Source organism: Perognathus longimembris, chromosome 21, assembly GCF_023159225.1.
Source record: "Perognathus longimembris pacificus isolate PPM17 chromosome 21, ASM2315922v1, whole genome shotgun sequence".
NCBI lineage: Eukaryota > Metazoa > Chordata > Mammalia > Rodentia > Heteromyidae > Perognathus > Perognathus longimembris.
In genome coordinates, this window is record NC_063181.1 from 5,427,938 (window position 1) to 5,450,065 (window position 22,128).

General features: G+C 46.6%; 1 protein-coding gene across 1 annotated transcript in view; it reads right to left on the reverse strand.

Annotated features, from left to right (window-relative positions):
- Positions 1–758: 758 nt before the first annotated feature.
- The window catches only part of Elp3 (elongator acetyltransferase complex subunit 3), a 49,379-nt gene continuing 28,009 nt past the window's right edge, over positions 759–22,128 (reverse strand). Inside the window, exons 11-15 of the mRNA XM_048330377.1 lie at positions 17,612–17,702; positions 15,113–15,178; positions 13,426–13,653; positions 12,353–12,434; positions 759–1,524 (exon numbers count right to left, since the gene is read on the reverse strand). Of these exons, the coding sequence (XP_048186334.1) occupies positions 1,448–1,524; positions 12,353–12,434; positions 13,426–13,653; positions 15,113–15,178; positions 17,612–17,702 (544 nt within the window). The 3' untranslated portion in view covers positions 759–1,447. The remainder of the gene's footprint in view (positions 1,525–12,352; positions 12,435–13,425; positions 13,654–15,112; positions 15,179–17,611; positions 17,703–22,128) is intronic.

Genomic DNA, 22,128 nt, shown 5'->3' on the forward strand with positions numbered 1-22,128 from the left:
AGCGTGAGGCCTCAGGGGCAGGCCCAGCGGGGAGAGTGAGGCCGCCGGGGCTTCCCGGGGCGGGGCTCTCGCCACCTGAGGAGCCTGGCAACTCCGGCGGGTTCGCCAAGGTGGGCTGAGAATGATCTGGAAAGAGGCGCGCCCTGAGCCCCGAGGTGAGCGGCAGGATGAATGCGGAATTGAGGCTGAAGGGCCTGGCGCCATGTCTTCTTCGAAGCTCTTGCCCTAGGCTCTCGTGTTTCAGCACACGCGCGATCTGAGCGCGCGCGCCCCTTTCGGCTTCACTGTCCATTCTGCTCCGTCCTGGTAAACAGGACGGGGGGGCAGGCGCGGGGGTGCGCGTGCAGCACAGGGTGGCGAGTGCTTTGTGAAGGGGTTTGGGGGGTGGGGGGTGAGAAGCGGCCGATGCCCTCACGCACACTGGTGGAGAGCCGCCGGGCCGCCGCAGCGCGCCCGCACGGACCACGCTGCCATCCGCCTTTGGCGGGAATGGAATGGCAAGCGGCACCCGGGGGGAAGGCAGCGTCGCGGTTGGCAGCGGAAACCTGCAGGCTCGTGACAAATGTCCCTGCACTCTCAGGGAGAGAAACCCCACCACCAACGCCCAAAGCAGCTCCAGCGCAAGGTGCTAGGTCAAAGGCTTTATTGTCAGGCCACGTAGAGGGCTAGCGGGCCGAGGGGGGCCGCGCCCTTGCTGGGGTGGGGGTCGGGGACCATGCCCCTGCTCGCTGGGCTCGGCGGGCCGAGTGGGGAGTGCAGGGGCGGCGGCTCCACGGGCGGACCCTGTGGAAAGTCCTCTTCCCATTTCTCAATCGGGCCCTGGCTACCATACTTGGGCCTTCACGAGCGAGGCGAACCGTCTGCGCGACACACACCCCGCATCCTCCGTCAACGACGCACGCGAGGCGCCGGTTCTGAGGAGGAGTCTGGGCCAGGGCCTCGCACGCGGGGTTCTGCCTGCGGGGGATGGGCGCTGGATGGCCGGGTCCCCTGACACCAGGGCTGCAGCTGTCAGGGCGTGGGACACACGGGAGCCTGCGGACAGCGGGGGACACCACCACCCACAGCCACCGTGCGCTTCCTTCCGGAACGCCAGCACGGTAACCAAAGCAGCCTGACTGGTGTCCCCAGTGTGTCCTCCTCGGCCCGTTACGAGGTCTGAAGGGGTGGATCTGCTTGTCGCTGGGCCCACAGGAGCCACCCGCAGCTCTCCCGTGGAATGTAGACGTTGGTTACGTGATGGGAGTGACTTGGTGGGTCCGCACAGGGGAAGGGTCCTGGGCTCGGCCAGCAGGTGCCCAGCCTGGCTTCGGAAGTGTGTGCCGGTCTCCGCAGCCGCAGGGTCGGGGGAAGCTCCCGGCCGGTGGCCGGTGCATGGCGCCTCTCTGCTGAATTCCAGACATCTAGGTTCTGTGCCGCCACGGAGGATACTGCGCAGAGGGAGCTGTTATTTTAGCATCTTCACCATGTACGGGCCCTGTAATCTGTAGCCAATCTTTCGGTAGTAATTCCTGGTGCCAACCCCTGCAGGAAAGCCAAAATGAACAAAAGCACCTCATCAGCCCAAGTGCTAACCAGACTCTAGCGCCAGCCGGGCCCCTCCTGCTCCTACCCCAGCCCAAATGCCACTCCTGGTGGAGTCTCAGGAAGCCTGGGACACGTCTGTTGCACTGACTTGTACAGTCACTGGAGCTTTGGAGGCGACAGGAGCGTGAGGGAGGAGGGAAGCCAGCGAGGCAGGTTTCTGGGAAGCGTGGGAGAGAGAAGGCCCAGCTGCCCGGGCACAGCCACGCCCCACCACACACGCACGACCGACAGGGGCGCCGGGCGCAGAGTTCTCTCCCGCCTCGCTGATGCCAGGGAAGGTTCGCTGGAGTGGCCCTGACCCACAGGAACATGACGTGACAAGAGAAAGGTGGGTTTCCTGCCAGTTCTCCAGTTCTATGGGGCTGGGGTGTCCTACAGCGCAGCTCAATTCTATCGCTCACAATGGGAAGGCAGAGCAGACGGCACTGGTTAAAGGGGCCGGAGCCGGCCGCACCTCACACACTTGTTCTGTACAACAGTGGGAGTTCTCCCAACCTCAGATGAGAAACTTAGCGCAAGGGTCACAGAACTTGGGCAAACATGTGTTCTGGTTTGTTAACTAAAGGGTAGGAGGCATGCAAGGGTGTCAAATGCAGACCATCTTTGTGGAGCTAGGTGTGCCCCACTCCTGGCAGGCCAGAAAGCTCCCTGAACCTGGTCTTCTAGGGGTTTTTAATGGAAGTTCCATCATGTAAGTACAATCAATCAAGTCAACTTCTGGCTCCTCTAGTCTCTCCCAAGGATAAGTGGTTTTGCCCTGCTGGTGACCAGTCCCCACCAAGAAGCGCACGAGAGCTTGTAGGAACTCTGTGAGGAACCACGGACAGAGACCAATGACAAATCCCTAGTGATGTGTGAACATTACGGAACACAGGCCGAGCTAAGGCAACGTTCAAGGTCCAGAAAACAGTCAGATCACAAAGGCAGGCAGTCAAACCTCACAGGCAGGGCTTATCAGTGGAGAGTTCCTGGGGAGGGACTCTTCGGAAACTGGATAAAGTGTGTTCACCATCTTACAAGTGACAAGGACTTCAGCATTGAGCAAGGGGATGGCCCAAGTTGGCAGAATGAGGGATCCTGGAGAACACAGGAATTGACCTAGGAGTTATTTATATTAGCCTGAGAGGAAGCAAGAATGAATGTGGGCTCCTAGGCTATCTGCCACCAAATATGGGCTCAAATGTCCCACAACACATACAACACAGGAATATGCAGAAGCCTAAGCTAAAAAGTATCCAAATATCAAGCGACAGCAAGACAGAAAAACTACAGGACATTTGCGTAATGAACCCTACGTATCAATCAGAATGAATGGAGTATAGACTACCATAAGTGTGACTCTGTCTTACAGTAATGAGGAAAGTAGCCAGGATTGAACACACACACACGATTTGAAAATTAAGAATGCTCAATGACATACCTAAAGGATGCGTAATTAGATGGGAAAATATCAAGAGTAAAGAATAAAATTCTGAGAGGGAAGAGGAGGGGGGGGGAGGAGGAGGAGGAAGGGGGGGGAAGGGGGTAATTATGGCGGGGAAGGCTCACGAGGAGCACTCGAATGCTGGTTACACACACTACGGCCAGTGTCCCCTCCCCCCACCCCCGGTCCCCAAATCCAGTGGGACAGTATTAGAGGTGATGAGGCCTTTAGTGGGTTACTAGGGCTTGTGGGTGGAGGGAAATCTCAAGAATGGAAGACGAGCAGACACGAGGCAGGCTGTTTGCCCCTGTCGCTTTGTGTCATGAGAAGAGAGTCAGAAGGTGCCGTCTCTGGGGAGCGATCTCACCAGGCACCAATGTGCTGGTGCCTCCATCTTGTATTTTCGGACTTCTAGAACTGTAAGTAGCAAACCTGGTTTTATAAATCACTCAGCCCAAGGTATCTGATGGATACCTTGAAGAAGCTGATGGACTAAAACCTCTGATTCTTTAATACCTAGGCTTTCTTGTCAATCTTACTTCACAGAGAATTTTTTTAAAACGGTCAGTTTTAAGTAATTCCAACCATGTGAATGCTTGTTTAAATGGGGGAAATTAAGCAACTCTTCACACCACTAGAGAAATCAAACAAGAATACTTGGGTTGTGATTTAAGCTGGACAAAGAAAGAGGATGACTTAGAATTGTGACTTACGGAGGAAGGAATGATGAAGTGTTTACTAAAGCATTGGCTGAGTGTGTATGAGCAGCTTGGTCATGAGAAAGGTTTTATCTCCTGCAATTCCTCAAGGACACTTTGGCAGCGAACCTCTGACTTTCTTCACACTGACACAGGACGCTGAACTAGGGATCTCGGGGTGCAGCCTGTCCTTTGGACTTCTCGGGGTGCAGTCTGTCCTTTGGACTTCTGCTGTGGGGTCACAGACCACCCTGGGCTGTCCGTTCTGTGCTACTGGACTCAATCAACTTGAGCCAACATCAGACTCCCACAGCCAGACTTGGAAAGGGAGAGTGAGAAAAAATATGTTAAATCTTCTGAAACTTGAACCACTGAGTATTTTTATTAGACACAGAAGACTGAGGTGATGATTCATGATGATTTAATGAAACAAAATCAGTAAAATAAAAACAAATTAAAGAAACTATTTTAATTAATATTGGTTCAAATAACCAACTATTTATTGAGTATTACATGCCTAATAACTGCATTAATACAAGAAAAATATTCATTAGTTTCATGCACTTGCTATATGGAAATGAGACTTTATTACATCTCATTGATCCCCGAGAAGGTGATATTTCACTCTTCAACCATGTACACTGATACAGAAGTTGGGAAAAGTCTTTTATTCTGAACATTCAAAATGAATCAATTAACTCAATGACCCTAATCTTTGAGATAATTTATCACCTATTCTGTTAAAAAAAAAAATCTTACAAAGCTGATAAAGGTCACCCACAAGTAATCTTAGCTCTTCAAGGTAGCTGGATAGTGCACGTCTTTAATACACGATCCTCCACTACGCTGGAAATACAAAGTGTGCCTAAGAGGAGGCCGAAAGTTCCTCTACACATTCTGGAAGGGCTTTATGAAAGCAGTAATGAAGTAAACCCGAACAGAGAACACAAGTAACTTGCAGCCGGGCTGTGCCGGTGGACTGACTGACGGCTCTGGAGGAGACTGACACAGAGGGCCCACACCACCTGACTCACTCTGCACTGGCTCTGTTTCCATCAGCGCAGACGGTGTGTCTAAGGCACAGATCACTGCCAGCACTGGGCTTATGCTCCAAACCACTGGTGTGCCTCAGAGCTGCCTTGCACCCTGGCGGGAAGAGGGATCCTTTCTGTTGACAGTTCCTTTACGCATTGGCTTTCAGAGGGAAAATGGCAAAGAAGTTGTTCCAACAATCAGATCCTCCAATGAACCAGCCATTAGGCGGGAAAACCCCACCAGAACCACCTATCTTGGAATGTTGGGCTCTCATAAAACACGGACACTGGGGAGTTGTTGACGCAAGGCTGCGGAGCTCTGGTCAGCGAGTGGAGACTGGCACCCCCATCTGCCTGCCACCCCCATTCCCTAGCACTGTCCCAGTCACGGGGACGGCTGGCTGGGACGAGGGGACGTCTGGAAGGCCCAATCCTCCAGAAACTCCAGGCTGGGGAGTTTCTGATAGGTCCTTGAAGAGGCCAGTGCAGACACCTGCCTTTGCTAGGAACCCCTCTGGCTGCACCGGCTCCCCTGGTAAAAATCGACTGGAAGACGAGAAGGAAACATCAAAACAAGAAATCTCTCCCAGGTCACAGGCTGACCACAGAGATAAGAACAGAAGTTTCACTCACCACATACATCAAAGAACACAGATTTAGCAAAAAGAAAAGAAAAAAAAAGTATGGAAAAGTCATTAGACTAAGTGGGTGATTGTAGAAAATTCGGATTTCTACATTAGCACATTCTATACTCAACGTACAGTTCTCCAACAAAAAATTTAAAGTACATGAAGACATAGTTAAAGAGTGTTCATTCTCACGAAAAAAAAAAGAGTTTGGTAGAAACTGTTTCTGAGGAAGGGCTGAGATTACCAGTCAATGACATTAAATCAACTCTATTAAATATGCTCCAGGAGCTAAAGCACCCCAAAGAGAAAGAGCTACTATGGGGCAGCGGGAGCAGTATATGAACAAAGAGGAAGGATACCATGGGGCAGAGATTATAATGGGTAGTGAAATGGAGGTTTGGGAGCAGAGATACATAATAGCTAAAAAAAAATTATTATACCAACTTAAGCACAGGTATAGCAAACAAAAGGCACGATTGGTGTACCTGAAGATAATGCAATTGAATTTATTCACCCGAGGATCAAAAGGAGAACAGACAGAACCCTGGAGAGACCAAAGGGGCACCGTGAAATGGGTCAGCCTAGTATCATGGGCGTCTCAAAGACAAGAGGCCTAAAAGGAAGGGAAAAACAAAGCAAAACAAAACCCAGAGAAGACCCAATGCAGTCTTATTCCTTCTAAGCAAAAGCATATCATCACGATTCCCAATCTCTGTAAGCCAAGAGGACCAGGAACAGGGAGAGGTGTGAAGGTCTCCGTGTGTGGTTGCGTGAGCAAGCCGACCTAGCCTGCGGAACTCTACGTACCGTGCAAGGCTAGCCTGCATGGACCCAGGATTAGCCATAGAGTGCCAACCCACCACCACAAGTCAGAGGAAGCCTCTAAAATCAATGTGCCTACAAGATCCAAACCCAGTGGTGGCCTATTCGGGAAACATGCACGACTGAACAGTTGTGGGATGCCAAGGGAGGGAGGCTTTAAGGCACTCGACATGCAAAGTGCTGAGAACTTGTATCTGACTCATCTACAAATGAACAAATGCTAAGCCAGGGACCAAGGAAGCATGAGAGGAATTACGCAACAAGGCCTCCACAGCCGAGCTGTGGCACAGATACCAATTAGCAAACATTGAGCTAATTTGTTACCCAGCAAAGTAGCATTCTATGCCATTCATGCTAGCCTGATTAATAATGCTGAAATTAAGAGTGCATGTTGGAAAGCGATGCTTTACGTCACACCTATTGTCTACAAAAAGGTATTAACAATGATGAAAAGTATAAAAAATCATACATGTCTAACACTGTTAGTATATCAAAATAGAACGGAGGAACACACAGAACCCAGAAAACACACATTTAATTAGGGGATGCTTAAGGAGTAATTTACAAAAAAGATAAATGACAAGAAGGGGTGAAGGAGAGAACACAAAGAGAAAGCAATCTTTTCCTGTCCTTTCTGACAAGTCCTACATTAACTTGCACATGGGGCCCAAACTGGTTTGCATTTGGCAGGCTTCCTGTGTCCATTAGCGAAGAGCTATGCCATAATGAAGAAAAGCTTTTCTAGGCTCTTTGGTAAGGATTATGAATCCATTACCAGACAGGCCCAACTATAAATATGCCCTTCTTTCAACTAGATTATAGTGCCAAGAATAAAACCGTCACCTGAAACTGAGGGAGATGTGTGGTAGCCTGAGATACAGGGACGCTTCTGGGGTCCAAAAGTAAATCTCAGCCATCTGCAGTTGAAGGAAACAACAGCTCCTAATTCCTGCCCACGGTTGATTTTACTCATCAGTGGCTCTGGGGTGCGAGGTCATTAACTGGCCCTAGGAGGCCACAGGGGATTACGCAGGGCACAGAAACACTGATTTCTGATGACTGGGGGCTTAAGGAGAGCTGTAGGGTCACGCGGCTCCGAGGAGTATGATTAAGAACGGTCTCATTTCCAGAGTGACTTGGTTAACCACTCCGTATTTAAATTTCTCTCTTTCTCTACTTGGGCTTTTTAAATAGATTTCAACAAAATGGCTATCAGCCTCTGACTTCGGTGATTTCTGTCATCAACCATTCAGACATTTTTCTCGTTTCTCACCATCACTGTGTAATCTATCAGCCTTGGACAATTCTTGGCCAATGGCCATATTAATTTTCTACTTGAAAGAACACAAATAGACTACTGCTTATGACGAAGGTAGGAGGGGAGCAGAGGGAATAGCTGTTCGTCTTACTGCATAGCAATTAGCTTGGCAAATTGAAACAGTAACATGATTAAATCTGATACCTAGCCAAAATTGCCAAAAGAAAAAAAAAATCCCCATTCTGTGAGGGTGTTAAATGGCTTTTCAAATCGTGGCTCTTGTCAGTTATAGGTGCCCTTTTGGAGATGGTACGGGCAATATGACGTCAGAGGTCTTGTTTCCATGGTGATTATTAGTGATGGCATTTCAAATGTTGTGGCTAGCTTCTGTACTTCTATAGTATAAGTCCCTTCTCCTCCCCTATACAGGGAAGAGAAAAATGGCTTCATTCTGACCTGTTTCAGGAAAAGCAAGCTGATCCATTGTCTGAATAAACATCACGGTTTTAAAGTAAAGACAACCTGCTCATCTTAAACATATGTGTGTTGGTAAAAGATACTAAAACACACTTAAAAGGGACTAATTAATTACTCTGAAATTCAGCAACAATTAATGGTTATTTCCTGCCTACACACGGTTTCATAAGCTGGTTGTTTTCATAACTCGGATTACCTCTTTTCATTTCTGCACTCTGAGGCAGTCAGTCCCGAGTGAGAGATGGCGTGGAGCTGGGGGGCAGTCGAGTTCGCAGGGAGAGGTGCTGTCCCGCACGGGGAAAGGCCCGGGGAGACGGTCCCCTCCTCTCAGCCCCCAAGACACACACAGGGAGCCATTGTGGTGAGGCTAAGGACTTCATTTTTGCTTTGTTTAATAACTGAAATGTTTAGTAACTTGATATGGAACTTTAAAAACAGTTCACAAAGGCAACTTATATACTTAAAAGAGAATGAATACACTTAAAAGCTTCTCTTTCTAAGAAAGTACGTTATTTGATTTTGATGAGTGAAGAACTTCCCATTTTTCTTGTGTAGCTGTAGCCTATAAAAAATACAGTGTATACCTCTCCATAAGTAACAGATAAAAAAAATTCAATTTTAAAGAAAACGAGAATACACAGAATCTTTCTGACTGGTGACTCAAATCAAGCTCTATCATGCAGTTAATAAGATAGTTGAAGGGAAAATCAAAGTTCATAAATCTAAGTGATGGAGGAAACCCGCTGACAAGACGAAGGGAAGTCATAATGATTCAGAACATAACTGAGAAAAAACGATCTACGTGAGCGCATCCCTCTTAGAGCTGGGGTAAGGGAGGGGACGGCTGGCGCTGTCTCTTCGAGCCACGTCAGGACGGGGGTCGACAGCGGTGCTCCCCACGACTTACAACAAAGCCCACACACCCAGCGCATGGATGGATTTCCAAACCGAGGGCGAGGTCACAGAGCGCCTGGGAGCAAAGGCAAGGTGCCGCCACAGGGCACAGCAGGCCGACACCCAGCCTGCCATGAGGAGCCCCGCGGCAGATGAAATGGAAGCGTTGCCTTCTACTAGAGTATCAGAAAAGGATCTACTTAAAATATGGTCAGTAGAGCCTACATGTTGAGAATTTAAAAAGTAAACATTCCAAGGCACAGAATTCTAGATACAACTGTGAAGATAACCTGATTGTCTTTGTGTTTGTGTGTGTGTACACGCGTGCGCGTGAGTATGTGTGCGGACTGTTACTGTTACTGGAGGCTGAACACAGGGCCTCGAGCTCTTTTCTTGCCTGACATTTTTACTTTCAGCTGGTGAACTATATTGCTTGGACCAGGCCTCCGGTTTGGCATTTTGCTGATGAATTGGAGATGAGTGTTTCAGACTTTCTTGCCTGAGGCTGGCTGGCTCTATTTCCAGATTCTCAGAGCTCAGCTCCCTGAGCAACCAGGAGTACAGGGACGAGTCACCTCGACTGGTTACGCTTCATGAAGACCTTTGTAAAGGCCCGTAGAGATCACAGGGGAGCTGCCGGCCCTGCCTACCCCGCACTGGTCACCGTCGCTCTTTCTAGGCCACATGCGGTGCAGTGTTGTCAACCAATGCAGTCCCCACACACAGAGATTTTCATTCCAATGACCAACACACAGAGAACAACTGTTTGACGTCTTAAAACCCAATGGAAACACAGGTGCACGCAGACACACATCCTGTACTTCAAGCAGAACAGCCAAAGTCAAGGCGAACACACATGGAAGAAAAAAAAAACATTTAAAATGTGTTACGGTAATGAACACTTTATACCTACGCCTCCCTGCAGTTCTGAGTAACAGATAGCTCAGGTATCTGATTCAGAAACACGGGACAGTGACATCTTGCTAACATGGAGGAATAAATGCACCATCCACTGAGCACACACTGCTCGTGGGTTGATGTGAAGGGTGACTAGTGCCTGAGTCAAACACAAAGTCAAGGCCCTACATTCCCTACAGACAGCCATGGCGTCCAAGCCAGAGGAGACAGGAAAGAATGCTCACCATGTTGTTGCTCCACAAGAGAAAAGGAAAAAGCCAAAAACTGGCCAAAAACAAGCCCTGTACACAAAGCAGCAGACCTGCCATGCCAACTGACAAGGAGAAAGTTTCTTCTACTATTCCGACCAAGCCTCTTGTTATTTTTCAAATTCCCCATGCAGATGATCTAAAATTGAGCTATCATTCAGATGATGACAAAAAGCTGGCAAAAGGACAGATGCTGATTTCCACTTAGAGAGACACCCTGCGCGGGAAGGCAGACACGGAGGCTTTTATGAGCACTTGGATGTGACCGCAGGCAAGGCAGGGCTGCGTATGAGCACTCGGAGGTGACCGCAGGCAAGGCAGGGCCGCGGCACGCCACATTTCTGCAGAGGGGTGGCAGCAAGGAGGAGGAAATCACGTCAGGCATGATGGACGATGGAGGTCTTAAGTTTTAAAACTGACTAGGGTCTCGTTGATGCCAAAAAACCAGTGACTATGTTAAGATTTGGGGAGTGTAGTGTTGCCAGGGCATAGAGTCAGCACTGCCCTAGGCCCGGAATGGTAGAGCACTAAGACCTTGCTACTCCAAAGGAGTGCTGGTGGCTCCCATCTGCAATCCTACTCAGAAGGCCGAGATCTGAGGGTCCTGGTTTGAAGCCAGTCCAGGCAGTCAAGACCAAGAGACTCTTATCACCAATAAACCACTCAGAAAAAGCTGGAAATGGCGCTGTGGCTCAGGTAGTAGAGCTATAGAGGAACACAAAGAGGTCAGGGACAGTACCCAGACCTGAGTTCAAGCCCCAGAACTGGCTAAATAAACAAGGACCAAAAAATACATAAAGCTAGCTATGTTAAGAAATGTATTATTAATCAGAGCAATACCAAAAACTACAGCCAGACTAAATGATTAAGGGAGCCTGTACGATGACATTTCCATAATTATAATCATTAAGACCTGGGCATGAGTACTGGCTTAATGATTGGCAATTGATTTTTTTTAAAAACCTCATTTCAATCATCATTTTAGAGAAGTCTATTTCCTTAGAAGGTGTGGGTAAGCTTTTGGAATGTGGTAATCTAATGGGAAAACAAACAAATACTGGGGAGAAACAACCTACATTTTTATCCTTTTACCATCTGACCTTTGCACTGGCAACTAGCATTTTCATTCTTCTTCTTTTTTTTTTAAATATAAGGATACAACATTAAAGAATAGAAGCAAGAGCCAGGTATGGTGGCATATACTTATAATCCCAGAAATGTGGAAGATTGAGGCAGGAAGATCAAGAAGTTAAAGGCCAACCTGAGCAACATGGAAAGCTCTACCGTAAACAACAAAACCACCAAATGAAACAAAGCAACAGGTGAAGGCACAAAAGGGCACACGTACTTTGTGCTCCACCCACACCAGAGCTTCCTTTTCACGCCCACTCTCCCAGATAAATTGTATCCTGGGAAGGAAGGAATGAGAAGCTCCTGGAGGGATCAGGACGCACAGCCCCCCCCCCCTCCGCCCCCCCAATGGGCGCTTGGCAGAAGCTGGAGGAACCTAAGGGCACGGTGGGTGGCGGAAGGCCCCCCCCTTCCTCTCCCCTCACCGTGGGATGCAGGTATGAGGCGCGCCCCCCCTCCTGGTGCAGAGGAGCAGCCTTCCTCTGACAACAGAGCTTCCAGGAGGAGTCTGAGCCACAGGCCTTGCTAGGGCCCCTGGCGTGGGCTCCTCTGCCCCATCACATCTGCCCGTTCCTCCTCAAACCAACACCCAGGGTTAATCCTTCTTTTGGCTCTTCCTTTCCTCATGAAGGTGCTGTGTGCTGCATTAGTTTCTATGCAATGCATCTCTATACTGTCCCTCTGTTCATTTGTCTTTGCCGGTTTAATTTTCAGACCCAGCCAGGGACCTAGAGAAGGCTGTGGCCAAACCGAGGAAAACGTTCCCCCAGGAGCTGCGGCAACGAGAGCAGTGCTGAAGAGCAGGAATGCCGTCTTTAATGTCCTGCACTGGCAACTGAGGTTAACACGAGTAACCTTCATATCCTGAAGAAGGTGACAATCCCTGCTATTTATATTTTCCTTGGGTTACTACTACAGTCAAATTCTCCTTCCCAGAACAGGGCTAACTGGGCACACAGCACAGGGAGCAGCTGGCCACGATGCCCACAGTCACGGCGGTGAAGGTTACGAAGGCGCCTGTGCCTGCAGGTGGGTGCGGCTGGAAGCGCTCCTCTACCCAGCTGCTTTCGGAAAGCTCCCAAGTGTCTGAGCACAAGTCCTTCACTCGTCAGCCTGCCCCAATTCGGGACAATTTGATCACAAATGGGGCATGAAATTCCTGAGGCTAGACGACTTCATTGTGGTACCAAGTCCACAATGTGAGTGAATCATGAACTTGGCCCCCCCAGTTACCTGATATAACAGCTATTTTCCCAGAGCCGTGTTCTTCCCGAGCTATTCTTTCTGCCTCCTCCATCAGCAGCATGCCAAAACCCTAGAAGGAACACCAGAGGGGCTGGAGATTAGAAGGGAAGGAAGTCCATTAAATGAGGCTCGTAAAACAAGAAAGCTATAATTTAGTGGTTGCTAAAATCTGTTAGAAAGAATGACACAAATCTACTTATGAGAAAGGAAAAAGAAACCACTCAATTATACTAAAAGTACCCTGGAGCTGACTAGTGAGGTTTAACTTTCCAACAAGAGGCCCCAAAAGGTATCCGGTGGTGAGCGATGCAGACACAGCGAGGGGGAATCACACTTGGCTGTCGCTCGACAGGCCAGTTCTAGGCAGTATCCAAGGGATGGAAGTCAGGGGCCGGAGCCTTTCATTTCTTACAGTCACTTTCTGTTTTCTAGAAGGGTTTAGAACTAGGCAAGACTGTTAGATCATCAAACTGGGGGCTTATCTGAGATTGGCCATGAGTGCTTTTTAACACATTTCCCTGAATTTAAAAAGGTATGCTGCTAATTTTAGGTTGTGTGGAGTTGGAATAGGGTTCTCAAACATATAACAACTTACACTTCAAAAGTGCTTTAGTATTTCATAAGTGTTTTCACGCCATCATGATTCCCTGTCACCATACAAAACTGCCAGTACCAGGTGACTTCAGCTTTCTATGGCAGCAACTTCATGTGTTCTGTGATACTCGACATGGCTGAATCTGTTTGTCACTTGCTCTACCCCATCATTCCCCAAAGGGAGCAACACAGAGAGCAAACATCCCAAACAACTAAAATTTGAGTTTTCAAGAACTCAAGGTTAGGTGCAGCTGTGGCTCAAGAGTTAGAGCACCAGCCCTGAGAGCAAAAAGCTGAAGGACAAGTGCGCAGGCCCTAAATTCAAGACCCAGTACCAGAATGCACGCATGCGCACATACACACAACCCAGAGGATTCTTCTGTTTCAATGCTTCCCTTTCTCCCGTCTGTGTTTCTTCTTCCCCTCTTCATTAATTATAAAACAAATACGAGTAGAACATGGGCTACCTGATGCTGAAATTTCGTAGGATCCCGGCTGCTCACGGGAACCACGCTCCCGTACACGTGCAGCTCCCGGACGATGGAAACGCCGCCGCCCAGCTCAAAGCGGAAAGTTTCCTCTGAACACTTCCGTAATCGCAGGAGGCCAATCAGAATGTCCTGATCGGGGTCTTCATAGGACAAGAACGTTTCCCAGCCGCCATTTGCAACATAATCTCTCCTTACCAATTCAACCTGTTGAATAAAAAGCCACAAAAAAAACCCCACTCTTTAAAATTAAAGAAGCAAGCTCACTTTTATAATTGTATGTATTTATCTAAGCTGAGATTCACAGTTAGGAACCCAGAGTGAATCATCACTAATTATGTTTCTTTTTACTTGTCTCCTCTCAAATAGCACTAAGATTAAATAAAGGTTCATGTCTTGTTCCGTGGACTATTATAAATGGAGAATAATTTTACAAATATTTGAACTTAATTAACCTTGAGATTCTTCCAGCTATCCAACTCAGTGAACGTATTTAATCTTTGATCTTCCCTTAAGATCTACAGATTATGTCACATGCGTAGCTCCTAGAGCACAGCTTTTGGTGCCGTTTTGAATGGTTTCATTTTCTAGTCTTAGCCTGCATGGGGGGGGGGGGAGGGGGCGGGGAGTAAGCAAAGTGGTACTGACCCCCAGTTCCTAGACAGGATTTAGCAAGTATGGTATCCCATCAGGCTCTTGAAAACCCAATACACTGTGTTAGGTCTACTTTTTCCTTTCGAAAGGAAATGTGTACAATGGGTAAAATGTCAATGACACACAGTTCATGCTAAGAATAGATCTATCCATGCACAGATCATCGAACCCAGCCTTTCTCAAATGGGACTCTTTTGTTGTGTGTGCTTGAACTCAAGGCCTCATGCCTTTTTGCTCGTGGGCGATGAGCCATGCCTCTGCTTCCAGCCTTTGGCTTATTATATGTACATAAATCTTCAAGATTTGTCTGCCAGGACTGTTTCTGAAGTGTGATTCGCAGATCTCTGCCTTCTGAGAAGCTAGGATTATAGGCGTGAACCACAGGGAGCCAGCTTCAAATGGAATTTTATGACTTACACCCCACACTTAACTTGGCACTTAGTTAGAGGCTTTATGGATGTAAAAAGTGAAGTTATTTCCCTACATAAAATGCATATCTTAGGGCATCATACATCATTTCTGTGGAACCCCTGTGAATAAGTCTGTGCATCTGGTTATCACTATTGAGCAACAATCTACAGGTTACACACGACGAGATTAGAGATAAGCTCCACCGAAAGGTAGTCGCTAGTCACGTGTGGTTATTCACATGTGAATTCACTAAAATTACGTGCAACTAAACCCTCCATCCCCATTTGTACTGCAATATTCCAAGTGCAGGTGGTCAGCAGGGGACTCGTGGCTTCCTCCATATTGAACAGCTGAGATGATTTCAGAACATTTCTAACACTGCAAGAGTTCTGTTCACAGAGTAGACCAAGAATGGTATACAGGCTCGTTTCACCCTAACCTGGTTCTTACCATTCAGTCACCTACATCTCTGGTTTCCTGGCTCAGTATCTGTATCTACTCCCCAATTACTCTGCTCTGTTGAGTTACTTTTTCACTTCTGGGCTTGGTCTGATGTGTAAGGTGGGAATACAGGCGTGGTAAAGGCTTAAATGAAACAGACCTGGTATGGCCGTACTTTGTGATGAATTTCTTGTATTCCAACTTCTCGAGTTCTCACATCTCGACACTGTCAAAACAAACAAAAAAACCCACAAATCCTGAAGTGGAAATTCAATGCTCATTAGGTTTGAACACAATTTACACTGATATTAAACACTGAATGTTTAAAGGAGTCTATCTTTAATAAAATTGAGAGTGGGAGAAAACTGAACGAAGACTTATAAAGCCATCCTTTTTTGCCTTTAAAATAAATTGAGAATTCAAGAGACCAACATATAATATGATCTGCAGGGGAGAGTAGAAATCCTGAGTCATAAAGCTAGAAAATACTTTTGCCCACAGGATGTAACTATCTCAAAGTACAATCCAAAAACTACATATACAAAAGGGCAAAAGCAAATTCCTACATTTTTTTAAACTTTCACTATTTTATGGTGGTTAATGTAGTGTTGCCATACCGGTATCATTTTAGACATGTCAAAGATGATGTTAAAGATAATTATGTTTTTGCAGAGAAAGACACTGTAAAAGAAAAGCTAGGAGCGGTGCTACTATACAGAGGTAGGTTACTGTTTAACGTCTATTTAGACATCTCAGCCTGCTTCTGAAACACTGGCCACTGCTAACAATGAATAAACCACAAGTGTGATATGAAGAGGGGAGGAAGACAAGAAGGAAGGAAGGAAGGAAGGAAGGAGGCTAAAGTCACATACTAAGCAATCTGAACCACAATTACAAATGGCCCTTTGCCTGTCCGAGGCGCAAAGCTGCCTCCAGACAATGCCAGTGCAATGGAGGGACCATGGCAACTGGGATGCAACTCTCCAACTCTCACAACCTAGGCATGCGTGCTCTGCAGCCTGAGGTCTATATAAAATCCTTACACTATTCAGTTCTACATCCTACGGTATGATTGTTCCTGGAGAGTAAATCATAAACTTTATTTTCAGGATTCTACTATTTCTACCGGTGAGAAAAAAAAATATCACTCTACACATTTGGTAGTCATGCAAGCTGTGCTGCTAATATATTTATGAAGAATTGCTATCTATGATCTATGTATGGAATTCCTTTTTTTAAACAAGAGTTCATTATTCAGCTCTGCAAAAAGGCAAACCTATTTTCACACTCCAGAAACCAGCTCAGGACAATATTTTGCTGATGCAAACTGCACAGTAAACAAGGGTTGACAATTTCTGTAATTAATGATACAATAATTGCAGATGCTGTCTCTTAGCTACTGTAGTTCTAGATAGTATCTTGCTGCGATATACTGTAGCAGCACGTGTAGCCTACTTCTTTCTTCTTGTTCTGTTTTGGGGGCATGCTTCTGGAAGGCAGAGATAACACAAACTTGCTTTCCAGTAGACATTGCTTATGGGAACTGTATGTCTATTAGCTGTGATTGAATACCAGACTCCTTCCCAGGGTACTTAATAGACAATAGCAGGGTAGTAAAGGGGCAGAGTTAAAGAAGATGGATAGACAGGAGGCTGTCATTAACCAGGCCCAGCAGAGCCCCTGTGGCAGGATCTGAGAGGCTAGAGGAGCCTAGACAGCCGAACACACACACCATCCTGCTTGGGGTTGCTAATCATTCTAAATGCAATTGTTTCTTTTCTAAAACTTAATTTTTTTTTAAAGACTAAGTGCCAATAATTTTCCAAAGCCTTCTTCTGGACAGTTTTAAGAATTGTTCTCCATAGTAATTTGAGACTATAAGATCACTTAGATTAATAAGTCTGTATACATTGCATACAAGCCTTGGAAGAAAGTTTCTTAAAGCATGGTCCACAACTGATCGGCACAGTGCACAGATACCTCGGCCCAATCCTGGCTAAATGCAAGTCTTGGGAGGTAGAGCCCAGCCTGGCCAGACACCACTCCTGACTTCTCCCTTTAGCGGCTCTAACAAGTTCCTGGGGCACACTGAGTGTCAATCTTGGGTAAAACTTAATTATCTTTCAGAGACAGTTAAACTATAACTTGCTCGGTTCTTAAAGAGCTGGCAGGGAGGAGGTACGTAAAACATTCCAACAGTGGCTTGACAGTGGGGATGGGCTAGGGAGCTGGGAGAGATGGTGCGATGGCATCATTTGGTAATTATTTCTTGCATACAAACAATCCCGTATCTTCCAATGAATCTAATTTCTTTTGAGGACTACATCTTACTCTCCTATGACCCAGTGGTCAGGAACAAAAGAATACAGTACTTCAAAAGAGAAAAAAAAACTGTTGAACACGTGGCTGGCAATCAGAGCACGTAGAAAGAAAACAACCACCACACAGCTAAACCTGCACTGTTACATAGAAGAAAGCAGAAGGGCCAAGGGACAGACTGCAGCCTTTGCCACCACCTCTGCAGCCTCTACATATCACAGGACTTCTTCAACACTCATGTGCTTTTCGATCTGACTAGAAGAGCAACAGTCCTGCGGCCCTGAGCCTAGCTGTGCCTAGGCGACTCTTCTGCTCGGCGTGTCTGTGGGCGCTCGCTCACCTGGATGCCAAGGTCTTTCATCCTTGCAAAGGCCAGCTCCCTCAGGTTGCCGTGCTCCACCCCCGAGCTGACCAAGGGCATCGGGATGTCTCTGCAGAGAAAAACATCAGCGGTGACCAACAAATCCCCTTCTCCACAGAGGCCAAACCAAAAACAAAAAGGCAAAGGGGAAAAAACACCTCTCAAGCCACAGGGAAGGAAAGGCTGACTATCCTACAGAGTTTTACTTTGTCTTTGTTCTCCTATTTATGAAATTTAATTTCCCTCACTTCTTAAGGGTTTCTGTGAGAGACATCTGATGGAAATCATTTTATAATTATGGGAGGGAGGAGGTATGGGGGGGAAATGAGGGAGGAGGTAACAAGTTGGACAAGAAATGTACTCACTGACTTATATACGAAACTGTAACCCCTCTGTACTTCACTTTGACAATAGAAAAAAAGATTAAACCCATACTCAAATGCCTAATAACCATTAGGAAAGACTGTTGGCTGAAGAGGAAACACTAAATAAAAAGGAACCAAATGGGCTTTTATAAACTTCAATTTGTTTGCTGAGGGGAAATACCAATTTCAATTAATACACTGCTTCTAGCTTTACGAACACTTTTATTGAATCATAGCTGGATGAAAGTAACCAGGAAGCACAGAAGCCTGGCTTAGCCAATTACTAGTCTCAAACATTTCCTGTCCATTTCTAAAAATTCTGAATTTGAAGTGACTCTGCCTGAAGACAATACAAACCTGCCTAATAAAATTCATTTCCTAGCACCAATACATGGCAAAGGGCCAGGTAACACATTCTATTTTAGTAGCATCAATACCGTCTTACAGAAAACTCCCAACATCCTCCTGTACAAAACCGCGCACCTGCCAGGCACCAGTGGCTCCCACCTGTAGTCTTAGCTATACAGGAGGCTGAGATCTGAGGGTTGCTGTTTGAAGCCAGGGCAGGAAGTCTGTGAAATTCTTATCTCCAATACACTACTCAGAAAAAGCTAGAAGTGGCACTATGGCTCAAGTAGTAGAGCGCTTGCCTTGAGCAAAAAGGAGCTTAGGGACAGCACCCAAGCCCAGAGTTCAAGCACCAGGACTGGCAAAACAAAACAAAACCCAGAAACAACAAAAACAAAGATCCTCCCCCAAACCCCAACACCTAAGAGTGGAGGTTTTAAAAATGATCGAAGTCTACGTTAAGTATGTCTTGCTTCCTATTCAAAAACAAAGTTTCATTTTGTTCAACTGATGTTTAGTTAACAGAAGCAAATTGTGAAGAATTATTCCGTTTTTTTCCTTTCCTATTGTTCTGGAATCAACAAGTCTTTTCCTGCTTTCTCCACTTACTCCTTTACCCATTAAACACAATTACTAACACATCTATTTGATTCTAGTAAGGTATTCATCACTCACAAGTACCAAAAGCCAATTAATGAGCGTAGCAAGCTATTCTCAACAAGTCTATTAAGCTTAAGAAGCCAGGAGAATTTCCATAAAAACAAGCATAAACCGGGGGTTTAAAGTGAGAGTGACATAAAAACATGTTTTAAGAGTGATTCAGGAGTCAGTCTATATGGCTGGTTAACTTACACTTTTCAGTAAAATGTATTTCTAACTTTAGAACTATAGTTTTTTTTTAAATCAAATATGTTTCAACATTAGTAATCAGATGAAACACAATGAAAGTTATTAAAATGAAAATAAGGATTTTAGCAAGAAACAGAGACATCAAATAGTATTTTACTATTTCATATTGCATAAGCCAAAGGCAAAATCTTTTAAAAGTCCCTTTTTATTCCTTGAAGCATCTTATAAATAATTCAAGTACATGAAATACAGGGCTATATTTTACAATTTCAAGTAAAAATTTTGAACACTGTTGAACGTGGTATGAAACTGTGTTAAAACCAGTGGCAGCTGTGCTAGTATCCACCATGTCACAAATACGTTCAATTCTTATTCTTTGTGGTAGTTATGTTCTATAACCTGTTGTCTATACTCGAGTATCATTCCTAGGGCATACTCAGAATTAGGTTCCTGAGCCCCTAAACATTAGGTTTAAGTGATCAATACTTAAAGATCTATTAGCAGCAGGCTCCCATGTAATCTGTGGGATCTGGTACAAAATGAGGAGATGGGGCCCCACTATTAAAACACTAACTACTAACTTCCAGGTGGTAAAACAGAGCAGGCAGGGCGCCAGGTACAAGGCCCCGCGTGGCCTGCATGCTGTTGAGGCTGGTCCTGCCCACCAGTCAGCCTGTTAACAGCGGGATTTCCAGGGATGCTGACAGTTCGTAAATGCCCTTCAATCCGTATCTGTCACTACAGAGAGGAGGCATGGCTCCAATGGGCTTTGCAGTGACATGTGGGACTATACCATGTGGAAGTGTTCCCTCATTAGGGAACCAGGATGTGGCGACTGCCCTCGTGGTGTGCCAGCCTTTCCCACCGACACTGCAGGGAGATAATCCTACAGATGCTCAATGTCTCCTATGTGCACGGCACTGCATGTGTGGATCTCGATCTAGAACACTCTGGGAGCTCAACCGTAGGCAAAATTACCGACTGTTTGCATTCGGCACATCGATCTAGATAGGAGTCGAAATGAAAGCTCCCTCAATACATCTCAATCTTATTTTACTTTCTTGGTGTGAAGAGGTTATGAGATCAGTCCCTTTTTTACTACATCCAACTTACAGGTGCTGCTTTTTGTAATCTGCTCATTAAAAACCTTTGAAGGTGATGTGCAGAGCTTTTCGTCTCAAGTTTCTCAGGCTTCAGAGGCATGTCTTGGTTGCAAATTAGCACTCCTAGTCTAATGCCTCACCATGATTTAAATAGGACATACGGCCCACGGGCAGCAGCACTAACGTGGCTGTCACGTGCCTGCCCAACTGTACACACAGCCACGGATGCACCCGTCAGGACTAGAATACAGAATCTCCTCTCAGTCCGCTGCTTCATAAAGACTCCCAGGAAGGGGCTGGGAATATGGCCTAGTGGCAAGAGTGCGTGCCTCCAACACATGAAGCTCTCGGTTCGATTCCCCAGCACCACATCTATGGAAAACGGCCAGAAGAGGCGCTGTGGCTCAGGTGGCAGAGTGCTAGCCTTGAGCGGGAAGAAGCCAGGGATGGTGCTCAGGCCCTGAGTCCAAGGCCCAGGACTGGCCAAAAAAAAAAAAAGACTCCCAGGAAGAGGCCACAGCCTCAGCCATCAGGAGACTAAAAAAGTATAAAACAGTTTCAAGTGGGGCTGGACAGGGTGTGGAAAAGAACTTAGAGAAAACATGATTTTATTCATGTTAAGTATAGCACTGTATAACTGATAGTGAAGTAGCAAACAAATTCTGGGTATCAGTATTATATGCCCCAAGCTCAATAATATAAAAATATAGACAAAAATACAAGAGCAAATGATTCAAAACGCAAAGCATGGAGATCACTGAAGAGTGCACACGGCAGAAACACAGGACACAGGACCGCGACCCGGGAATAAAATCTCACGAGTAACCTCAGCACTGCGTGGGCCGAGTACGGAATTCCTGAGCTTATTTGGAACGAATGGTGACTTACTGCTTTAGATTAAATTAGACATACTTTGTAGCGTGACACCTCCAGTATCCATGCGGGACTGGGTTCTTTTCAGTACCAAAATGTGCAGCCTCTCCAGTCCCTTACGTCAACGGTGCGAGAGATACAGGCACACCCTCTCCTCCCATCAAGCCGGCAAGCCGGCTCTCTCTACATGACTCAGCACCTGACGCGATGTCAGGCCTGTGCAGACGGTGGTTACACAGTATGGTGCCGGAAACGACAACAGGAAATCTACACGTTCAGTGCGCGTGCGGTTTGGGTGGGAGGTCGGCCGAGTCCTGCATTCAGGACCCATATGCACAGAGGGCCAAATGTATACACAAAGAAAACGTGCCAGTAGCAAAATACGAGAATCAGACTCCTTCTATAAAAACCAGACTTCTTATCCACGCAGACACAGCAAGAGTTCAGCAATACCCATGCAAACCAGCGAATAATATAACACTGCTCCACAGTTAAATTATACTAAAAGAAAAAAAAAACCCATGAATTTGAATGGAAGCATACTTGTATAAGTAGGATTATGAAAAATGTGAAAATGAAATAGAAAGCACTGCCTGGATATCTAGCCAACAATCCTCTTCATAGTTAGGTACACCAGCAGTCCCAGGGCAGGGAAGGCCGGCATGGCGGAGCGCGGAACTGAGTCACCGTCCTCTGGAGGCACAACTTTGTCCTTGTGCTCGCTCCGGACGCGAGGAGCCCCCCACTAGCAGACGGCACCATGACCTTACTTTACAGGAGCCTGTTGAGCGCTAATCCACCCGCTGCGTTGGGAAGCAGCAGAGTCGGGGCGAAAGCCTCCAGCTGGCAGCTGCTCACCGCCCCTCCTCCGGGAGGCTGTGAGCTCTGCGGCCTCGCCCTCCGCGTGGGGGGCCGGCCAGAGGCCAGAATGAAGTGCACAGACGCCCGTGCTCACTGC